At 40.1% G+C, this 18,435-nt stretch overlaps 1 protein-coding gene across 13 annotated transcripts in view; it reads left to right on the top strand.

Moving 5' to 3' along the window:
* The window catches only part of OSBPL6 (oxysterol binding protein like 6), a 106,080-nt gene that overhangs the window by 61,009 nt on the left and 26,636 nt on the right, over positions 1-18,435 (top strand). For 10 of the 13 annotated variants that reach the window (XM_079977186.1, XM_079977184.1, XM_079977174.1 and 7 more), the window contains 9 exons: positions 324-377; positions 986-1,099; positions 1,178-1,348; positions 2,001-2,133; positions 4,761-4,864; positions 5,428-5,514; positions 8,353-8,427; positions 14,565-14,730; positions 15,666-15,796. In XM_079977186.1, the coding sequence (XP_079833312.1) occupies positions 324-377; positions 986-1,099; positions 1,178-1,348; positions 2,001-2,133; positions 4,761-4,864; positions 5,428-5,514; positions 8,353-8,427; positions 14,565-14,730; positions 15,666-15,796 (1,035 nt within the window). The remainder of the gene's footprint in view (positions 1-323; positions 378-985; positions 1,100-1,177; positions 1,349-2,000; positions 2,134-4,760; positions 4,865-5,427; positions 5,515-8,352; positions 8,428-14,564; positions 14,731-15,665; positions 15,797-18,435) is intronic. The other 3 variants (XM_079977175.1, XM_079977178.1, XM_079977177.1) reach the window with 2 other exon arrangements.

The raw sequence follows: 18,435 nt of genomic DNA, 5'->3' as shown, positions 1-18,435 counted from the left end.
GAGTTGAGAGTAGAGCAGGGCTGAGGAGGAGATGACATCTAGGCTGGGAACAGTCCTGAGAGCCAGATAAAAAGGCACAGAGTCCTGTGTTCAACTCCTGGGCCCCAGGTTCCTCAACCCTGCTGTAAGGCATATAAAGTTTAGTGGCTAAGCCTCATATCTAGGCTACGGAATGGAAGCAAGATGTCTTGTCAGCATGGTTTCTGCTGTGTGCTCGTTATTTGGTAACCATGAGGAACAGACATTTGTCTTCATTAGATATATTATTTTACATATGCCAGATTTTATTTGACCTCTAACAAATTGGTTTTTTCCCCCTGTAGCGCTTTTTTGTCCTGGATAACGGAATGTTGAAATATTCAAAGTCACCAATTGATGTAAGTAATACTGGAGCATTTTTTAAAAAGGTAACATTATAAAAATCCAATATTATAATTAATATTTCCTTTGATGATGATTGATGTAGAAAGAAAGGAGAATAATGTTTTGTTTGGTGAAGGACTATTTAGTTATATCTTTTAATTTTCTTTTATTTTCTTCAGCTTTTAGCGTGTGGTCTATAGCAAGCAGAGATTCTAATATATGTTAATGTAGCATATGAAATAAAGCCTTTTTTAGAATTAGTCATGGAGAAAGTGTTTATTAGGAAATCAAAGGGCAATGCATTCCTATCTTCATGATTCCCTTTCCAGAAAAATGATGCTTTCGTTTTCTCCCCATCTAATAATATTTTCTGATGTTTCTGACCTAGTAAACAACATATTTCAATTGGGCACCATAAATTTTATTGTATGGTTTTTATCTTTTTTAACGTTGTAAGCCACACACACACACACACACACACACACACACACATATATATATATATATATATATATATATATATATATATAATGATTTAGTGATATATAAATACTTAAATAAATAAATGACCTTATTTTCCCCAGCTCATTGGCAATGTTTTCTCTTCATTTTTATTTTTCAGACTCAGAAAGGAAAGGTTCACGGAAGCATAGATGTTGGCTTATCAGTTATGTCGATTAAAAAGAAAGCTCGGAGGATAGACCTTGACACTGAAGAGCATATTTACCATTTGAAAGTAAGGAATGTTTCCCATTAGTTTTCTTCTCAATTTGAAACAGTCAGGTACTATTACTGAGCTCCCCGTTCTCACTAGGTAAAATCCCAGGACTCGTTTGATGCTTGGGTATCGAGGCTGCGCCACCACAGGTTATACCGTCAGAACGAGATTGTACGATCACCACGAGATGCTGGATTCCACATATTCCCTTCAGCGTCAACTACTGAATCTTCACCAGCTGCTAATGTTGCTGCCCTGGAGGCCAAGGTAGATACTTGTTTAATAATCCACCACATTTTCTAACCGTTGTCCTCCGTTAGGAAATGTGTGCCATTATTGATAGCAGTAGTGAAGTGAAGAGAAGAGGAAGCTGAATAACTCCCTGATTTTACCACTTTGGCTGAACTGCTTGTTATTGATGTTTTATTTGGACTAGAGAAGGGGCTCCCAAACTGTCGTCCGCCAGCGGACCACAAGCTTGGGTCAGGTGGTTTGCGGCATGTCCACATTTGATATACACAATCATTTTTAATTGTATTTTTATTGCTTATTTCATTCTGTTCATTGTATTTTATTGTATCACAGTTTTAATCCTATGGAATGCAAATTGTATTGCAATGAAATACATTATTAGAAAGAAAGGACACAATAAAAATATGTTTAAAAACAATGTAGCACCCAGCACAGTGCATTACAATTGTTACAACAGGCAGAAAAACCAAGACCACCATCAATTTTCAAGTAGTCCGTGGTGGTGCTGGTGAGTTTGTGAACCACTGGGCTAAGGTGCTGAATTCATACTTGCCTCCTTTCAAACGGGATATCATTTGTTTCTTTTCTGATGGTTTGATTTTAGCACAGGCCATTTTTCTCCCAGTATTCAGTAATACAATTTTCAAATCTTTGGGGTTTTCTTTAGGTCGCACAGAATAATTTCCCATGGCAGCCATCCATTACCTGCAGCAACAGCCTCCCCGCAACATGTACCACTGGCCAAAGTAAAGTAGTTGCTTGGTTGCAAGACTCCGAGGAGATGGACAGGTGTGCGGAAGGTCAGTCTCTAGTCAAGCTTCTTTCCTTCCATTTATAGGTACTCAGCTTCTGGCTAATAGATAGTTCCCACGTATACTAATACTAATACTAATACTAATACTAATACTAATACTAATACTAATATATTATTTATACCCCGCCACTCTGGGTGGCTTCCACTGAATATTAAAAACAATACAGCATCAGACATTACAACTGCCCTAAACAGGGCCGCCTTCAGTTGTCTTTTAAAAGTAAAATAGTTGTTTATTGCCTTGACATCTGCTGGGAGGGCGTTCCACAGGGCAGGAGCCACTACCAAGAAGGCCCTCTGCCTGGTTTTCTGTAACCTCACTTCTCGCAGTGAGGGAACCACCAGAAGGCCCTCGGCGCTGGACCTCAGTGTCTAGGCTGGATGATAGGGGTGGAAATGCTCCTTTAGGTATATAGGACTGAGGCCATTTAGGGCTTTAAATATGTAGTATTCATGTAGTATTCATATTTCCCTATATGCAATCATTGGGTGGATTTACTGTTTTTTGCTACGCAGGTGGCGCTGTGGGTTAAAGCCTCAGCGCCTAGGGCTTGCCGATCGAAAGGTCGGCGGTTCGAATCCCTGCGGCGGGGTGCGCTCCCGCTGCTCGGTCCCAGCGCCTGCCAACCTAGCAGTTCGAAAGCACCTCCGGGTGCAAGTAGATAAATAGGGACCGCTTACCAGCGGGAAGGTAAACGGCGTTTCCGTGTGCGGCTCTGGCTTGCCAGAGCAGCGATGTCACGCTGGCCACGTGACCTGGAAGTGTCTCCGGACAGCGCTGGCCCCTGGCCTCTTAAGTGAGATGGGCGCACAACCCCAGAGTCTGTCAAGACTGGCCCGTACGGGCAGGGGTACCTTTACCTTTACCTATTTTGTGTTTTTATGTTGTAAACCACTCTGTGCTTTTCGGATGAAAGGCAGCATATGAATTTAATAACCAATACAATAAAAAATAATAATAAGGGGTACTATCTCAGGGCAATCTGTTGATACTTCTGGTCACAATGAATCCTGCCTATGGTGGCTTTCAGGTTAAAAATGGAGGTTAATGTTGTTTGGCACTAGCCTTTTTTTAAATCTGTCTAGTTTGTGTCAAGGTATCTGGGAGCTATTTAAAAACAAAAACAAATGAGGGTTCCTGATCAGTTTTTAATGTTATATCTGTAGTTTGTATGGCATGCTGCGAATGGTCTAGCCCAGGGACCCCCAAACTCAGCCCTCCATCTGTTTTGGGACTACAACTCCCATCATCCCTAGCTAACAGGACCAGTGGTCAGGGATGATGGGAACTTTAGTCCCAAAACAGCTGGAGGGCCGAGTTTGGGGATGCTTGGTCTAGCCAGTGTTTCTCAAACTTGGGTTCCCAGCTGTTGTTGGACTACAGCTGGCATCATTCCTAGGTAACAAGACCTGGGCTTGGGGCTGATGGGAATTGTAGTCCAACAACAGCTGGGGACCCAAAGTTTGGTCTAGAATAGATAATGTACAGCCAACTTCTTGAGCCCATAGCGCAGGACATGTTCCCTTGGCTAAGCTGATCTGAGACTGGATTCCACCAACCAAGATGTCACAGCAGCTTCAGGGACGATAACACATATTCCCACCCCCCCTTACAATACTCAACAAGTTGCCAGTTAACAGAAAATGGAGATTTAACCAACCAATATTCTGAGTGCTTTTTATCTGATGAAGATGAGTCATGGCAGAGGTATGGCCACTTGCTGGCCATTACGGCAGTATATTGAACTGCTGATCTTTATAAAACAGCTAATCAAGATTGGGGGGGTGGGGGTGGAATGAAAATCCAGTGCAAGAATTAAAAGGAATTGGCGAGGAATATGCTTTTAGCTTTCTTTTGCCTAATTATTAACATCCATCATGTTGGGTTGTAGTCAAGTAACTTTTACTCAAAGTATACCCTATGAAATTAAGGGTCGCTCTGATGGGATTTATAGTTCATTATCTGGAGAGCACCGTGTTGGCTGTTCCTGGATTGTACGTTGAGTCCCTCATTTAGGGCATAACTTTTTATGCCTATGGAAAGCGTAGCATGCATATATATATATATATATATATATATATATATATATTCACACACACACATACCGTATTTTTCGCCCTGTAGGACGCACTTTTTCCCCTCCAAAAATGAAGGGGAAATCTGTGTATGTCCTATGGGGCGAATGCAGGCTTTCGCTGAAGCTTGGAGAGTAAGGGGTTGGTGCGCACCGACCCCTCTCGCTCTCCAAGCTTCAGGAAGCTATCAGCAAGCCTGGGGAGCCCGTGGGAGTTCCCGCAGGGCTCCCTAGGCTGAGGATAGCAGCCTGTTGCCCGGAGCGCGGGGCGCGCTGAAGCAGAGCGCCCCACGACTGGGGGGGGGAAATTTTTTTTTTCTTTATTTCCCCCCCAAAAAACTAGGTGCGTCCTATGGGCCGGTGCGTCCTATAGGGCGAAAAATACGGTACATATGCATACACACCCACACACCAAACTGTGTGTTTGGGCTACTATACTGATAATCTTATCCTATTTAAGTTATGAGATACCATAGAAAAAAAATAAAATCTTGACCAAGGTAACTAATGTACTTTTTTTGAATATAATTTGTGTCAGACCTTACGCACTGCCAGTCAAACCTTGTGGAACTCAGTAAAATTCTTCAAAACTTAGAAATACTTCAGAGGACTCAGTCAGCTCCAAATTTCACGGATATGCAGGTAAGCAAGTTTTGAATTGCAAATTTTAAAAAAACGATGGTGTGTTTTGTTATAGAAAACATGGTTCCTAGAGGAAACCAATTGTCAGCCTGCAAAATTTAGAAACTCTCTAGTCAATTATGAAATATCGAAGCATGGGCAGAATAACTTGTTGCTATAATCCAGTTCTGTGAGGATTGTAAATACTGCAACCAATACAATTTTTCATAACCTTTGTTCCATAAGATACTTTGTTCCAGTAATTTAATATTCATTTTGTTTTTGTTTCGCATTACTAAGTGTCATATGGAAGCAAGGATACTTTCACTGAATTTAGGCAGAAAAGTCTAAAGTAAATGACTTTAGAATTGTATCCCAAAGTTAGTTTGCTTTTAAATTTGTTTTAAAATAACACATTGTTTGCTTTTTATGGAGAGCCTGGGTTAGCATTCTTACCATATTTTTATTTGCTGAAAACTAACGCCAAGATTCTTGTTACTAACTTTTCCAGTATTGTCTCTGTCAGTTGGTTGTACGTGCTTTTAACACAATGCTTTGTTGCTTTTAACTATTTCATGACGTAGGCTAATTGTGTAGATAAGAAGGACAAGCGTGTCACAAGAAGATGGAGAACAAAAAGCGTCAGCAAAGATGCTAAAATACAGCTTCAGGTACTGCGTTCATGTTTTCAATTTTCACCACAGTTTTAGATAAAAGACGCCTCTGAATTGTTGAAGCACTGGCCTTTTCATTCTTGAAAGTTTTTCTTGAAATATTTTCTGGAAGAAGAAACCAGTGATTTAACAAAAGGGTACACTTGACAAAATGAGCTTTTTGTAGGTAATGTAGCACCCTCAAACAATCTGTGCTTGTTTCTGTGCTGCGTTTTACATTTTTTGTGTCATTGGTAGTAATGTCTGTTGTCTGAAGTGCTAACTAGATGCAGAGTGTTTTGTGCAACAAACTTTTGTTTTTTATTTCTTTTTTGCCGTGGAGGGTCCATGTTTGTTGAATTAAGGGTTCAGTTTTACCAGACTTTATTCTTTTAAAAGTCAGCCAGTTTCTTTCTTTCTCTCTCTCTCTCTCTTCCTCTCTTCCTCCCCACCCCTTTTTCTCTGGGCTGTAATGGAAGAGTGACTCATTGAGAGGAAATTTCCAGAGAATGTTCCAAAGTCTCAGAAACTCTAAAGCAACAGTGGGGAACCTGCCGCCCTCCATATGTTACCGGACTACAGTTTCCATCCTCCCAACAAAATCCCCACCTCAGGTCTAAAGCCCCAGAAGCTGGTCAGTCTGCCTTCTGACCATCTTTCCTTTTCTCACATAGAGGCTTTAATCCAGAGGTGTGTGCAAATGACCCACAAACTCCTGAATTGCCTTAGAAGTTATGATGCAAAGTTTTGCACAGGCAGTCAGTAGTCGGGTTCATTGCTTTCCAATGCAACCAGAAAAGAACACAAGAGGTTATAAGAAGAAGAGGGGCTGCAACATTTTAAAACTGCATTTTACGTGTTGTAAAGTTTGCAACTCTTGGTATGTTTATCTATAATTTAGTACCATATTTTTTTTAGATAATTCATAGTTTTCATTAGTTCTTACTAGATCCTTGTGAGATTCACATGCTGCAAGAGTTTTAAAATATTGTCTCTCTCTCAAAGAAGGAACACTGATAATTTCAAGGAAGTGCAGATTGGTCAGAAAAGCTTGCAGTCAAATTTAAATTTCCTTATCTCTGCCCCAAGTCCTATGTTATAAGCTTCACGGGAACTTTCTGACTTGCTAATGCTTGTTTTCATGTTGAATGAAATTAATTTGAAGGCCTGTTTAGCCTTAAAGAGAGGGAGGAAAGCAAGGGCCTTGGAAAGCCACGTGGAAAAAAAAACCTTATTGGTATATTCAGCCTGTGAACGTATTGCTCTCTGTTACATGTGGTGTTCTGTTTCTCATGTATGGCTCACAAGTATCGAAAGAGAAGCTCCTGGTTATAATTGAGAGCCTATTTAAACTGAACTTCTGGACCCAGGAGAGAGTGAATGAGTCTGTGGCTCTTGCATGCTCTCGCCTCTTCCTCCTGCCCTGTTCTTGGATAAAAAGGACTACCTGATCCTGCACATTATCAGCTTTACCTGTACCTAGGCTATCCCAGAACTCCTATCTGTTCACTTCTTTTAATTGAGGGACAACTTGACAAAGTAAAGCTAGGAGGATCAGGATGTTTTTGCATGCCTAAGATTTGTTCCGTCTTCCTGGACTAAGAAAAGGATATCTCATACAAGCCTGAGATAGGGAAGGTTTTCAGAGCTTACCAGCAGAGGTGGGAGTTGTGGTACATACTTTGTCCCCTATCTTCAGTTACCTGTGGATATATATAGTTGTGTAGTAGCCTTCAAGAAAACCACTCAAAATGTTGTTGTTGTTGTTTTTAAAAAAGTTGGTTGTACCCTTGCGAAACTGCTTACTCTAGAGTGCCACTTGGATTTTTAATGGCATGTTGAAGGACTGTTATAAATCACTCACTTCTTTTGGAAGGTACAGCCTGCAGACAGTGATTTAAATAAGTGCTTGTCTGCCATCCTTGACATTGTTTTAGGAATAATGCAGAATATGTTGGAATGAATGAATAGGTTGATCATTCAAAAAACAAAAAACAGCAATGCAGAAGTAAAGGAATGTTGAATAGCTGGTCTGGGTGAAACTTGTAACAGATTGCAGTCTCAGGTGGCATAAAGTTTTATGCAGAGAAATTCTTAGTTGCCAAACACCATTAGTTACCTTACAATGTCTAGTAGACCTGCATGCTGTGAGAACAGCATTCTGGGTGATTTCCGCTACATTGTGTAATGTAATTGAACTGTATCCAAATTTTGGATTTTTGTCGTCTTTTCATCCCATAGCCTCCTGCCAAATAACATGCATACATTATGGACATGCAGTTGTAGTTCACAGCTATCAAATGCCACCAGGAACCTTTTAATAGCCAATTATTCTTAATGTATCTTGCATGTGTGTGAATAAGAAAAGTGTAAGCCCTAAATTCAACACAAAGTGCTTGCAATGGCCTTAAGCGAGCATCGCTTTTGTGCTGGATTTAGACCACACTATTTGATGCCAAAAGGTTTTCTGCTTCTTACTATTAGGACCAATTACTTTACACCTGTTTGCAAAAGAAGAATTGTCACTTTATAGCAGCTGGGTAAGTGGTGCTGCAACGGTTTGTTCAGTGGCTTCACTGTGTCCTCTAATTGTAAGTCAGTCTGTGATGAACTGAGTTAGAAACCTACTCTGTGTAGCTTATCATGGGGCTAACTGGGGATGAGGTACACATAGCGGAACAACTTGGTGACTCCCTTTTCCTCAGTTTTTCCTCAGTTGCACTGCAGATTGGCCCTTTGTAGAAGTAAAACAGTTGGAAGAACGTCCTCCTCTTTTTCTCTGACTGTCTTTCCTGAGTTCCCATCATCCTTTTCCCCTTCTTTCTGCTTCCCTGTTCTTTTCCCGTTCACTGTCAGGAAGGGACAGCACTGAAAAGCCAGTTCAGTACCGCACGGCGTCGCCAGAGACTAGCAGATGCAGTGGCTACAACAGTGAGTGGATTTAACAGTCAAGGCGCATAGAAGCTTTAAAGATGGGAAGCTGCAGACATTGATGTAGATGTGCTGGTGGCGATGTGCTGGTGGCGCTCATGACACTCCGGGGAGCATGGGAAGGGTGAGGTTGGAAGGCTAAGCTGCGTCACTTCTTCTTCTTTAAGTGTTTGTGGGCTCACAAACCGTCTAACTTGTGCATGTTTACAGTGCAACCAAGTAAAAAGGAGAAAAAATGTACGAAATCTAGCCAAACCTAAGCTCTTTCAGGTCTAAATGATTCCAGCTTAAAATGTGTATGTTTATCTGTATGTTTAGTGTGTAACCATTTTGGACACTGCTCTCTGAACCAAAGTCTGGTTTTGGGTTGTTTTGTTTTTGTATGCATGGTGCACTTTGCTATGTGCAAAAGAGTGAAAAGGAGTTCTCTTTGGCAGCATGTCTTCACTGTTGATTAAAAGCAGTCTTACCGCTGCTTTTTCATGGTGTGGCTATTTTTGGATCCTTTACTCAGAGAACTCTAAAAAACAGCATACAAATAACTCTGTTTAACCTGTTTGCACATGCTTATCTCTATATGCTGAGATTAATGACCATCCAACCACTGTCCTTTAGCATCTAGGTGTGGAGAAAGAGTGAGAAATACCCAACAATTGACCTCCCCATTTATTGTCCTTGGCAGAGTGAAAGAGGGAGGATAGGAGCAGCCAATGAGAATTTGGGGTTTGAGGGAAATGGCTTCCCCATACCAATGCAGTGTGCAAGAGGAAATGAGAGCTTTAATTAAATTCTATTTAATTATTTTACTTGAGCTATTTTGGGGAACACTTCTGGATCAAAAGGTGGGGTGGAAATAATCAAACAAATAAAATATGCATGACAGGAGGCACCGTGTATATAAAAAAGGATGGACTTTGGCAGAGAAATAATACACGAGAAGCCATGCTAGGTGATGTCAGAGCCAGACTTTATCCTGTTAGTATGCTTATTTATACTTATTTAGAATAAAATTTATAACCAGCTTTCTGACTCCATATGGAGGTGTCCAAAATGGCTGACAGCAAATATTTTAAAAAAGAATAAAATAACAAACCAACAATAATAAAAATATCAAAGTATGACATAGGCTTATACTAGGAAAAGTGATTGTCTATGTTTAAGGTTCTAATGCTCATTTGAGAGTAGGTATTTTTTTTAAAAAAAAACCACACTCAGAGGGTCTTACTTATGAGTAAAGATTCTTAGACTGGAAGAATCTTTGCACTGTAATTCTGTTAAGTGACTGTTTTAATCAAGAAAGCAGAAGAGAAGTACAGTAGTTACCAGGCCCATAAATAAATTCAATCATGCTATATTATATTGCATAAGTTTTATTTATGTTCCATAATCTCAAAAAGTCATATTACTGCCACACCAATTGTATTTTACTTTGTTTTGTTTTTTTAAAGCAGTTAGACTTCTGGTGGAAGAAAAATTTAAATAAATAAATCAAAGTGTGTATTATTTGGCTTCTTTGAAGAGTTGGAATAGCAGAATGTTCACCTAATTCAGTAGTTCAAATGAAAGTAGACGTATTTACTCCGGCCTACGGTAACATGATTGTGTAAGGTTGACACAATGAATCTGAATTGTCAGGAAATGAGGATACCTGAGAGCTGGCTAGCAAGAGGTCCTTGATATTTCATTGAAATAACAAATTGCCACTCAAGCCAAATTGCACATTGACGGAAAGTGATGTTAATATTCAAGGGATGAACGCATTTATTTTAATTTACCACCCACCCTTCGCATACTATGCCAGGATAGCATTCAGATAAATGAATAAAACAGTACAATAAAATGATATAACCACCACCGCCCCAGCAACACTCAATCCATAAACCACACTGAATCATAACCAACTCTTAAAACCATCTGTTGAATATGATTGGATGTCTGGACAAATTAAAAATGTCTCTGCCTGGTGCCAGAAATATATCAGAGTTGGCTTCAGGCAATGTTTCCATGGGAAGAACATCCCCAATATATGGCATTAGAACTACGAAGGGCCCTTCTCCAATCACTAAACTCAACTTCCGTTGGCAGTAGGACTCGGGGGACAGCCTGTGGTAAAAAAAGCAAGCTTCAGGCAATCTTGTGGGGTAGAAAGTGTGTGGTTCTTTGGGTAACCAGGCCAAGTTAGGACTTTATAGGTGCTTCAGTTGAGCCCAGAATCACATACCAGTGGTCATTTAGAGGGAAGTGTTAATACTTGAATCAGCTTTTCAGGAATGAATGTGCATATTAATGTACAACTGTGCTACTTTTTAAAAAATGGAAAAAAAAATCAGAGCAGGCTACTGCACCAAGCCAAAAAATGCTGTGAACATGTATCTGAAAATGGAGCTTGTGAAAGATGGGGAACAAACGAGAAAATGAGTGTAGTGGCGGAAGCAGAGCTGAACGGTACACTTGGGAAGCATTCTTTAGGTGGGTAGGTAATGTGGAGTAGGAGATTAAGGCGGTAACTGTAGCTTTAAGGTATCCCCTGGGTGAGCAGATAATGGCTGTGCAAGACAACATTGTAGTGGATCCACTTTGAGATGGGGGCGGGGGAAAATAGCCAAATAGCTGATTGTTATGGAAGGCAGTGCTGCAACTGAGAAAGGTGCAGCCATGTTGTGAATGGCAAGCATGCACTTAATACCACACATACATATGTGTGCACCCTAAAATTATAATGTGTGTATCTTCCAGGCCTACTGGAGCCAAGGTTTTACCCACCTCAGCATGAAAGTATAAGGTGTGGTGAACCACTGGCCTTCCGGATGTTGTTGAATTATAACTCCCATCATCCCTGACTGCTGGCCATGCTTGCTGGGGCTGATGGGAGTTGTAGTTTAGTAACATCTGGAGGGCCACACCTGTGATTCACAGCGTCTATATTCAGTTGATCAAATCTTTGATTAACAAGCTGAGATCTAAAACTAAGACTCCTGCATGTCACATGAGCTGAGAAACAAGCCAGGAAGCCCCAGTTCACCAGGGAACCAGAGCTTTTTATGTCCAGACTGGGAAACTATGCTGAATGGTTTCCAAATGAAACATGATATGGTTTAAAGTTAACTTAAGCCAAGATTTGATTGTCCAAATACTGCCAGCATTGTATATTTCTGACATACTTTTTTTTACCTATTTCTTTCCAAATTTGGTGTTGAATTTAATTGCCAAAATCTTTTGGCCTCTATTTTGAGTCCCAATTTACCACATTAACTCTTGGATTTAAAGCAATTGCGTAATGCTCTCTAGCCACACCCTCATTCCAGATGTTTGGTCTAATTTCCAGATGCTATACCAAAAAAATAATAATCATTTGCCTCTTCCTCTCGTAGTTGGAAGGGAGGTTACTATGGTAATCTGAATGACTAACGTAGTATTTGGGCTTTGCCTTTTTGTTAAATACTTAGAGGTAAAGCAATCTATATATCTCCTGAACATGGATCATCATTATTAAATAAAATTGAGGCACCAATAGCCTCTTCCTCATGTGATTAAGTTCATTTCAGGTGTTCCAATATTTGCATTCATTCATTTTTGAAAATTCATGTACATTAGCTGGAGGCTAAGGTGCCTCTTAGATGTGTGAACTCGCTTTGTTGACAAACGAGAACTTTCCTGGTTTTTCATCCTACCCACACATCCATGAGTAACATAGAATGCCACTTTCAAAGTTTCTTTCAGCATGGGGAGCCAATGGCTGACTAGCAGCAAGAGCTACCTTTACAGAAGGACCTTTACCTTTACCTGCAACAGCTCCTCCTACCGCCCATTTGCATCCTGGGTATTGGCAGCCAGTGTACACCAAATTAGAATCTTGCATTTGGAGCAGAAATATTTCTGTTTGCCCTTCTTTTTATAGAACCCCCCAGGGATCAAATGCATGAGCTTCCTTAGTCTTTGCCTCCTCCTGCACCACTCTCAGCAGAGTTATTCATGCAATGATGGCAGCTGCTTCCTCAGATTCCACTGCCACCTTGAGAGAACAGCATACCTTCTGTGACCTTAGCTTTCCATCTTATGAGTGCCTTCCCTGGCACACTGGCTTATAGAGTTGGTCTTTCAGAAACTGCCACTTTAAAAGACTGAAAGTAGATTAAGATTTCCCTTCCTAGTTTATCTCTTTCTAGGTGCTCCCTTGAGCTTTTTTCCCTCACAGTTTATAGCTCAATCAGCTCCTAGTATGCTGCTGTTTGGTTTCAGCCATAATAATCCTAATGAATGGTGCTATCCAATTGCGTTCTCCTGCCTGTGCAAACCGACTTCTGTTTGTGCGAGCAAGACTTCCTCTTCCTTTTCTGCACACCCTCAAAATGTGTTCTAGAGGGTTGGGGACCCTCTGGAGCAGATTTGGGCTGCAGTATGGAGGGATAGGATGGGGGATATCCCATCCTTTGGCATGATGTTGGATCTCATCTGAAAAGGGCAAAGTTACAAACTTGAAGGAAGTGGATCAAGAATTGAGATCAAAGTTTGTTTGCCAAAAGAAGGCTATTCTAAGGAATTGTTAAAGAGAGAATTTTAGTTTAGTATGAACTCTAATTGTAATACAAGGATACTATGTTCCCGTGGTAGTACTGGAAGTTCCCCTGGGAAAGGAAAACACTCCTTTTGATTGTTGTTTAAACAACAACAACAAAAGGAGGAGGCATTCCATTTTTTCCAATCTAAATTTAACTCAGATTCAAAGTTAGTGTTTTTCATAGAGCTGAATGGAAGAAATGTATTAACATAAAGTGCCAATGTTGAGAGACTAGGTAGCAGTAGAAGAGCTGCAATAAATATGTGGGCAGAATAGGATGTCATCAACTGATGACTTAAAACTTTACATTATATACTGTGCAAGTCCGGGTTCCTGAAAGAACTGGAGAAAATTGTATTCCAAGAAGTTCCTACTGGTTAGGGCCAATGAATCCATTGTCTGTTGAAATGTAAAGTAATATGACTTTTTACGCTGGTCCTGTTGAGGATATTTCAAAAGCATGTGATATATTTTGTAACACCCCGCCCCCCAAAGAAATTGACATTTAAATTACATGAACTATTTGGACAACAATGTAATTTAACTTTTGACTTTATATTCAAGTGCCGAATTGGGTTGCAAGTTCGTTCACAAAAATGCTTGAACATTGGGCTGCGGAATGCACCTAAGGCTGAATGCATTTTGTCTTGCATGTCATCACTGAATAGTTTATATATTATTTTTAAAAAGCACTGCAGATGTGTGCATGATGCTTATATGTTTGTGTGTATTCTGTGTAATAAAAAAAAGCAATGTGAGAAAGCACACACATATATACACAAACATATTTCTTAGAAGGGAATGAAAAGTGGAGGTGGTATAATAAATTGTGTCTTAAAGACATGATTCAAGATTGTCTCTCTGTGCGTTGTGTATACACAATGTGTAGATAAATACAACAAATTAAATTGACATTCTACATTAAAAGACAGGCACTCAATGCATCCAGCTTCACATTTTGTGATTTGTAGATGTACTAATGCCGTATATTATATATCCATTTCCCCATTTACCAACACTTTCATAAATCTGTTCATAATTCTTCTTTGGCGATGTTTAGCCATGTTTTTAGTTTGCTGGAGAAAATAGTACTGTTCAAATCTTCTTTTTTTCACAGTAGCTGCTAATACATTATTCATACATGTTTGGAAGGCCAGACTACAAATTTAGTAAAGTTTTCTCTCCTAAAATGCCTCCCTTCACTTTTCTGATTTCCACTGAATGATTCTGGAAGACACTTGAAGCTCTATTATTTAATGTCCCACACTGAATATTTGGTTGGTTGTGTTTGGCTTTACTTAGAAAGCACTGTTCCTTTTTTTATGTTACAAGCTGTAACTGCAAGTTTAAATTGAAATCCTATTCCTCATAAATTAACGCTTATAACACATCAACATTGATTTCAGGGAAGGAGCAGAACTCCTGCTTTGAGGGAGATTAAAAAGATACCTCTTGGCAGCAGTGCCACGACTCATAAATATTAAGCGCTATGGTAAAGTGAGAAAAGTCTTACAGTGCTGTGCCAGATGTTCTGTGGAAGAAAGATACAGTCCCTTGTATCTGTTGCTTTCCAATTTAGGTTCCTTTCAGCGCTACAATGTCTCCTGTTCGCCTGCATTCATCCAATCCTAATCTTTGTGCAGACATCGAATTTCAGTCTCCTCCAAGCCATGCATCTGACCCCCTGGAAAGCTCCACGGACTACCTGAAACTCCAAGAAGAGTTTTGCCTCATGGCACAGAAAGGTAATTGTATGCATAACAGCAGCATCTCAGTGGAAATAACCTTTGATACAGAGTAGGCTAGCTTTGGGCCAAGGCATTGTGTGTGTTGATTGTTTCATTTGGGAGAAACTGAAGCTAGCATGTTGAATGTGCAGCTGCCAAAGGTTTCTCTCTTATCCTGTTAAGTTTCGGAAGATCCCTTGTGTTTTACTTTTCAACTATTTCAGCTGTGCTTCTCACACAGATTTTGCACACAGATGCAGTTGCAAGGAAGCGATTTCTTGCAGTACGGGTATGAATATTGCAAGTTTGCAAGGTGATGGCTTGCAAAAAAATTTCACCTGATCAGCACCCACTTGCTATGCCATGTTTTTAAATTCTAGCCGAAGATGTACAAGTTGTTGGCTCGTATAGTCTGAGTCTAAAAATAAAGACACCCCCCCTCAATTTTTTTTGTACTGAACCCTTTGAATTATCACAGTGATAAATGACAGGAAAAATGGCCTGCCCTTCAGAAGTTTGGGGAATCATGTAGCATGGAGATATGCTTTAAAGAACAGAATATAAATATGCTTGACCTGAGTGGCTCACCCCCCCTTCCCCCTATTTTGCAGGGTGTGTGAAAATACCTGAATATTTGAGAAGTAACCGTAGTTGATGAGAGAAAAATAGACTAAACTGATTTTGCACTCTGTGAGGAATAATGGCACTGTAGGCTCCGCTCTGTACATGAAGACAAAACTCCAGCCATGGCTAATGGCCGTTTTTCATACGTGGTTATCCAAAGTAGGGCATATGGAAGTTTGGAAGTGATAGGCTCGGCCCTGCAAAATCTGCATCTTGTTTCTGTAGCATTGGGAACTGCACTGTGCAAAATGTTTGCTGATGCATATTTTTTGTAAGTTGCATGCAGAGGTCTGTGGTGTATACCAGAGACATTTCTGTTTTCTCCCCAGTACATTCTCTTCTGAAGTCTGCCTTCAACAGCATAGCAATAGAGAAGGAGAAACTTAAGCAGATGGTTTCAGAACATGATTTCGCTGGACACAATACACAGATAACGTGTCTCAGGCAATCCCTCTCGCAGGTATGATCTTACATGGCAATTTGCTACGTTTTCAGATGGTTGGTTTTGGAAATACCGTGATTTGTAACTGTTGTTTGCCACAGGTGGTAAATGCCATTTGTGGCATTGCTTTCCATAAATGCCAGATAACTCTTTAAAAACAAGTGACAAAATCAAATGTTATGATACTGATTAATTCCTGTCCTGATCTACCCTATACTTTCAAACATAATGGGGTTAGGGATTATGAAGAAGAAGAAAAATACAGATAAAGGCAACTTCTTGTCCAGATACTAGGTTTTTTTTTTATTCATTTATATTTTTAAAATACAAAAAACAACAACACAAAAAACCAAAACAAAACACCACAACCTAGATAAATATAGAAATAAAGCATGGGATGGTATGCAAAATTGTACACTATTAATATCACATTACATTTTGAATTATTTTGTTCAATGCAGGGTATAATATAGGTTGAGGAGTCCAGTGTTGCATAATCACGAAGAAACTAGTCTGTGGATGCTGGTTCTGTTAGAAAAACTTTAATCAAATAAAAGATAACTTGTTTTCCCCACTTCAGGTTCAGTTCAGCTTCAAGTATTTGTATGTTCCTTCTATTGCATCACTTGCATGTCTATAGCTGTAAAATTGAGCCTGCAGCGGGGCCAACTTTATGGCCTTGGGACCCCAAGTAGTATTCTAATTCTCATTTCATCAAAACTGGATATATTAATGTTGGAGCAGCAGTATCCTGCGTGCTTGCCATCTTTGAGCTTGCCTCATCTTACAATAAAATCTACACCCACCCACCCCAGTTATGCAGGAAATCGAGGCCAATCTCATTGACCCACCCTGGTAGCTTTATCCAGTTTTGTCCATGTGCATGTACACAAACACACAAGATAATTTCACAATTTTCAGTTCAGCTAACCAGACAGAACTCAGTTCAGTCTTTGAAGAACTGCGCTTCTACCCAGTTTGCTTTCACTATAAAGCTTAATTGAGCTAAGGATTTATGCACTAGAGTATAACTGAGGACTGCGGCATCAGTTGAACTGCTTCACTTAACCAGGATAATGGTATTCTGTTGCTTAACCTCTGTTCTGTCATCTTGCTCTCAGCAGTGTTCTGCTTCATACAATGTCGCCACTTTTTCTCGTTATGTCACCTGATACCACGCTTAGTCTGTGGTCTCCTTCAGTTGTCCTCTTTTTCTATGGTCTCCTTCGCTATCCAGAATAGATATTTTTCTCTACATTGGGAAAAGATAGGCAGAGAACAAGTGGGGGAAGAAAGCAGCTCATCGTATGCGTCATATGCTAATTCTTGAGTCCATTTGGATTCTGTTCTCTTGTCTTCTGTCTCTGTTTTATCTGCACAAGTGGCACTTTCTTTGGAGAGGTCAGCTGCCAATATACTCATTTCTAAAGAACCAGGAACACTGTCCTGTGCAAATTAATAGTAGTAGTGTCGTGTGTTTGCAAGGTTTTCGTCATGAGAATTGAATTAAAATCTTGAAATGGCCAAACCATTTCCCCCCTTTTATTGTGCTTTAGCCAAGAACTTACTTGTCAAAGCATGCATTTTTGTTTCCAGTGTAGAATCCACTGGATTCCGAAGAATTCTAGCTTTCTCTTCATATGAGGAGCTTATTTTTCAAATGTTCATTCCTTACAAGTCTGTGTGTGCGCGTGCGTGTGTCTTTCGCAGTCTCAGCTTCTTTGCACCTCCAGTACTGCTTTCCAAAATCTCATCAGTCCTTTTCCTGCTTTCTCACTGCTGTTGCTCCACATTTTGCTGTTGCAGTACTTAAATTAGTACATGTAGTGCTGTCTAAATTAAAGAGGTACGAAATTCATACCTAATGAATTCAACTTGACTGGCTTTTTAAAATAATCAAATTAAATATTAAATAATATGGACATTTTGCATGCTTTACCTCATTTGCCGCAAACCTGCAGAGCTTTGACTTTCCGTGTTGCAGTACTTTCTTTTTGACTTGTGGCAAACGAATGCAGTTTAGTTGATTAATTACTGTGTTTGCTTCTTCCTGCCTGTTTGCAAAAGGGTTGGTGACTATTTGCCCAGTTTCATTAGACTGCAGGGGATACAGGCAGTGGCCAGTCAAAGCAGAGAACAGATAGGAACAGGACCGTGGACAGTTCCTAGGGGTGCTGCTAAGACAGCTACAGACATAAAGCTGTTACCCCTTCAAGGAACTAGTGCCAGCTGATCAGATCTAGTGTCCCAGCTTCCACCTGCTGGAGAATCTGGCTGAATAAGGCTCTTGCCTTATTTTGCAGAATTTGACTTCTGCATGACTGTAGGAAAAAAAATGGTATGCAGAGGAGTCATCCTCTTATTAAGACCATGGTAGAGAACTCTGTTTTATTGCTAGGTTCTATAGAGCAGGTATTTTCAATCTTTTCTGACCCAGGATCCACTTTTAATCCAAACATGCAAATGGGGACCCATTTCCTAACCTTTTAGTGTACATTTGTGTGCTGGTAGCGCTCTTGTAGCAAACCACCAGTTGAAGACCAATGCTTTCTGACGAAATAGCCTGAACCTCATATCCATCTGAGTCCTCCATTGCCTGCTGTAGGTTATGGCATGAGTTGGGAAGCGTAAACTATTTCTGCTCCTCTATTACGTCT

This window comes from Podarcis cretensis, assembly GCF_951804945.1.
Source record: "Podarcis cretensis genome assembly, chromosome: 1".
NCBI classification, from domain to species: domain Eukaryota; kingdom Metazoa; phylum Chordata; class Lepidosauria; order Squamata; family Lacertidae; genus Podarcis; species Podarcis cretensis.
Note: the sequence above shows the minus strand (reverse complement) of the source record. Positions and strands in the feature narration are given on the sequence as shown.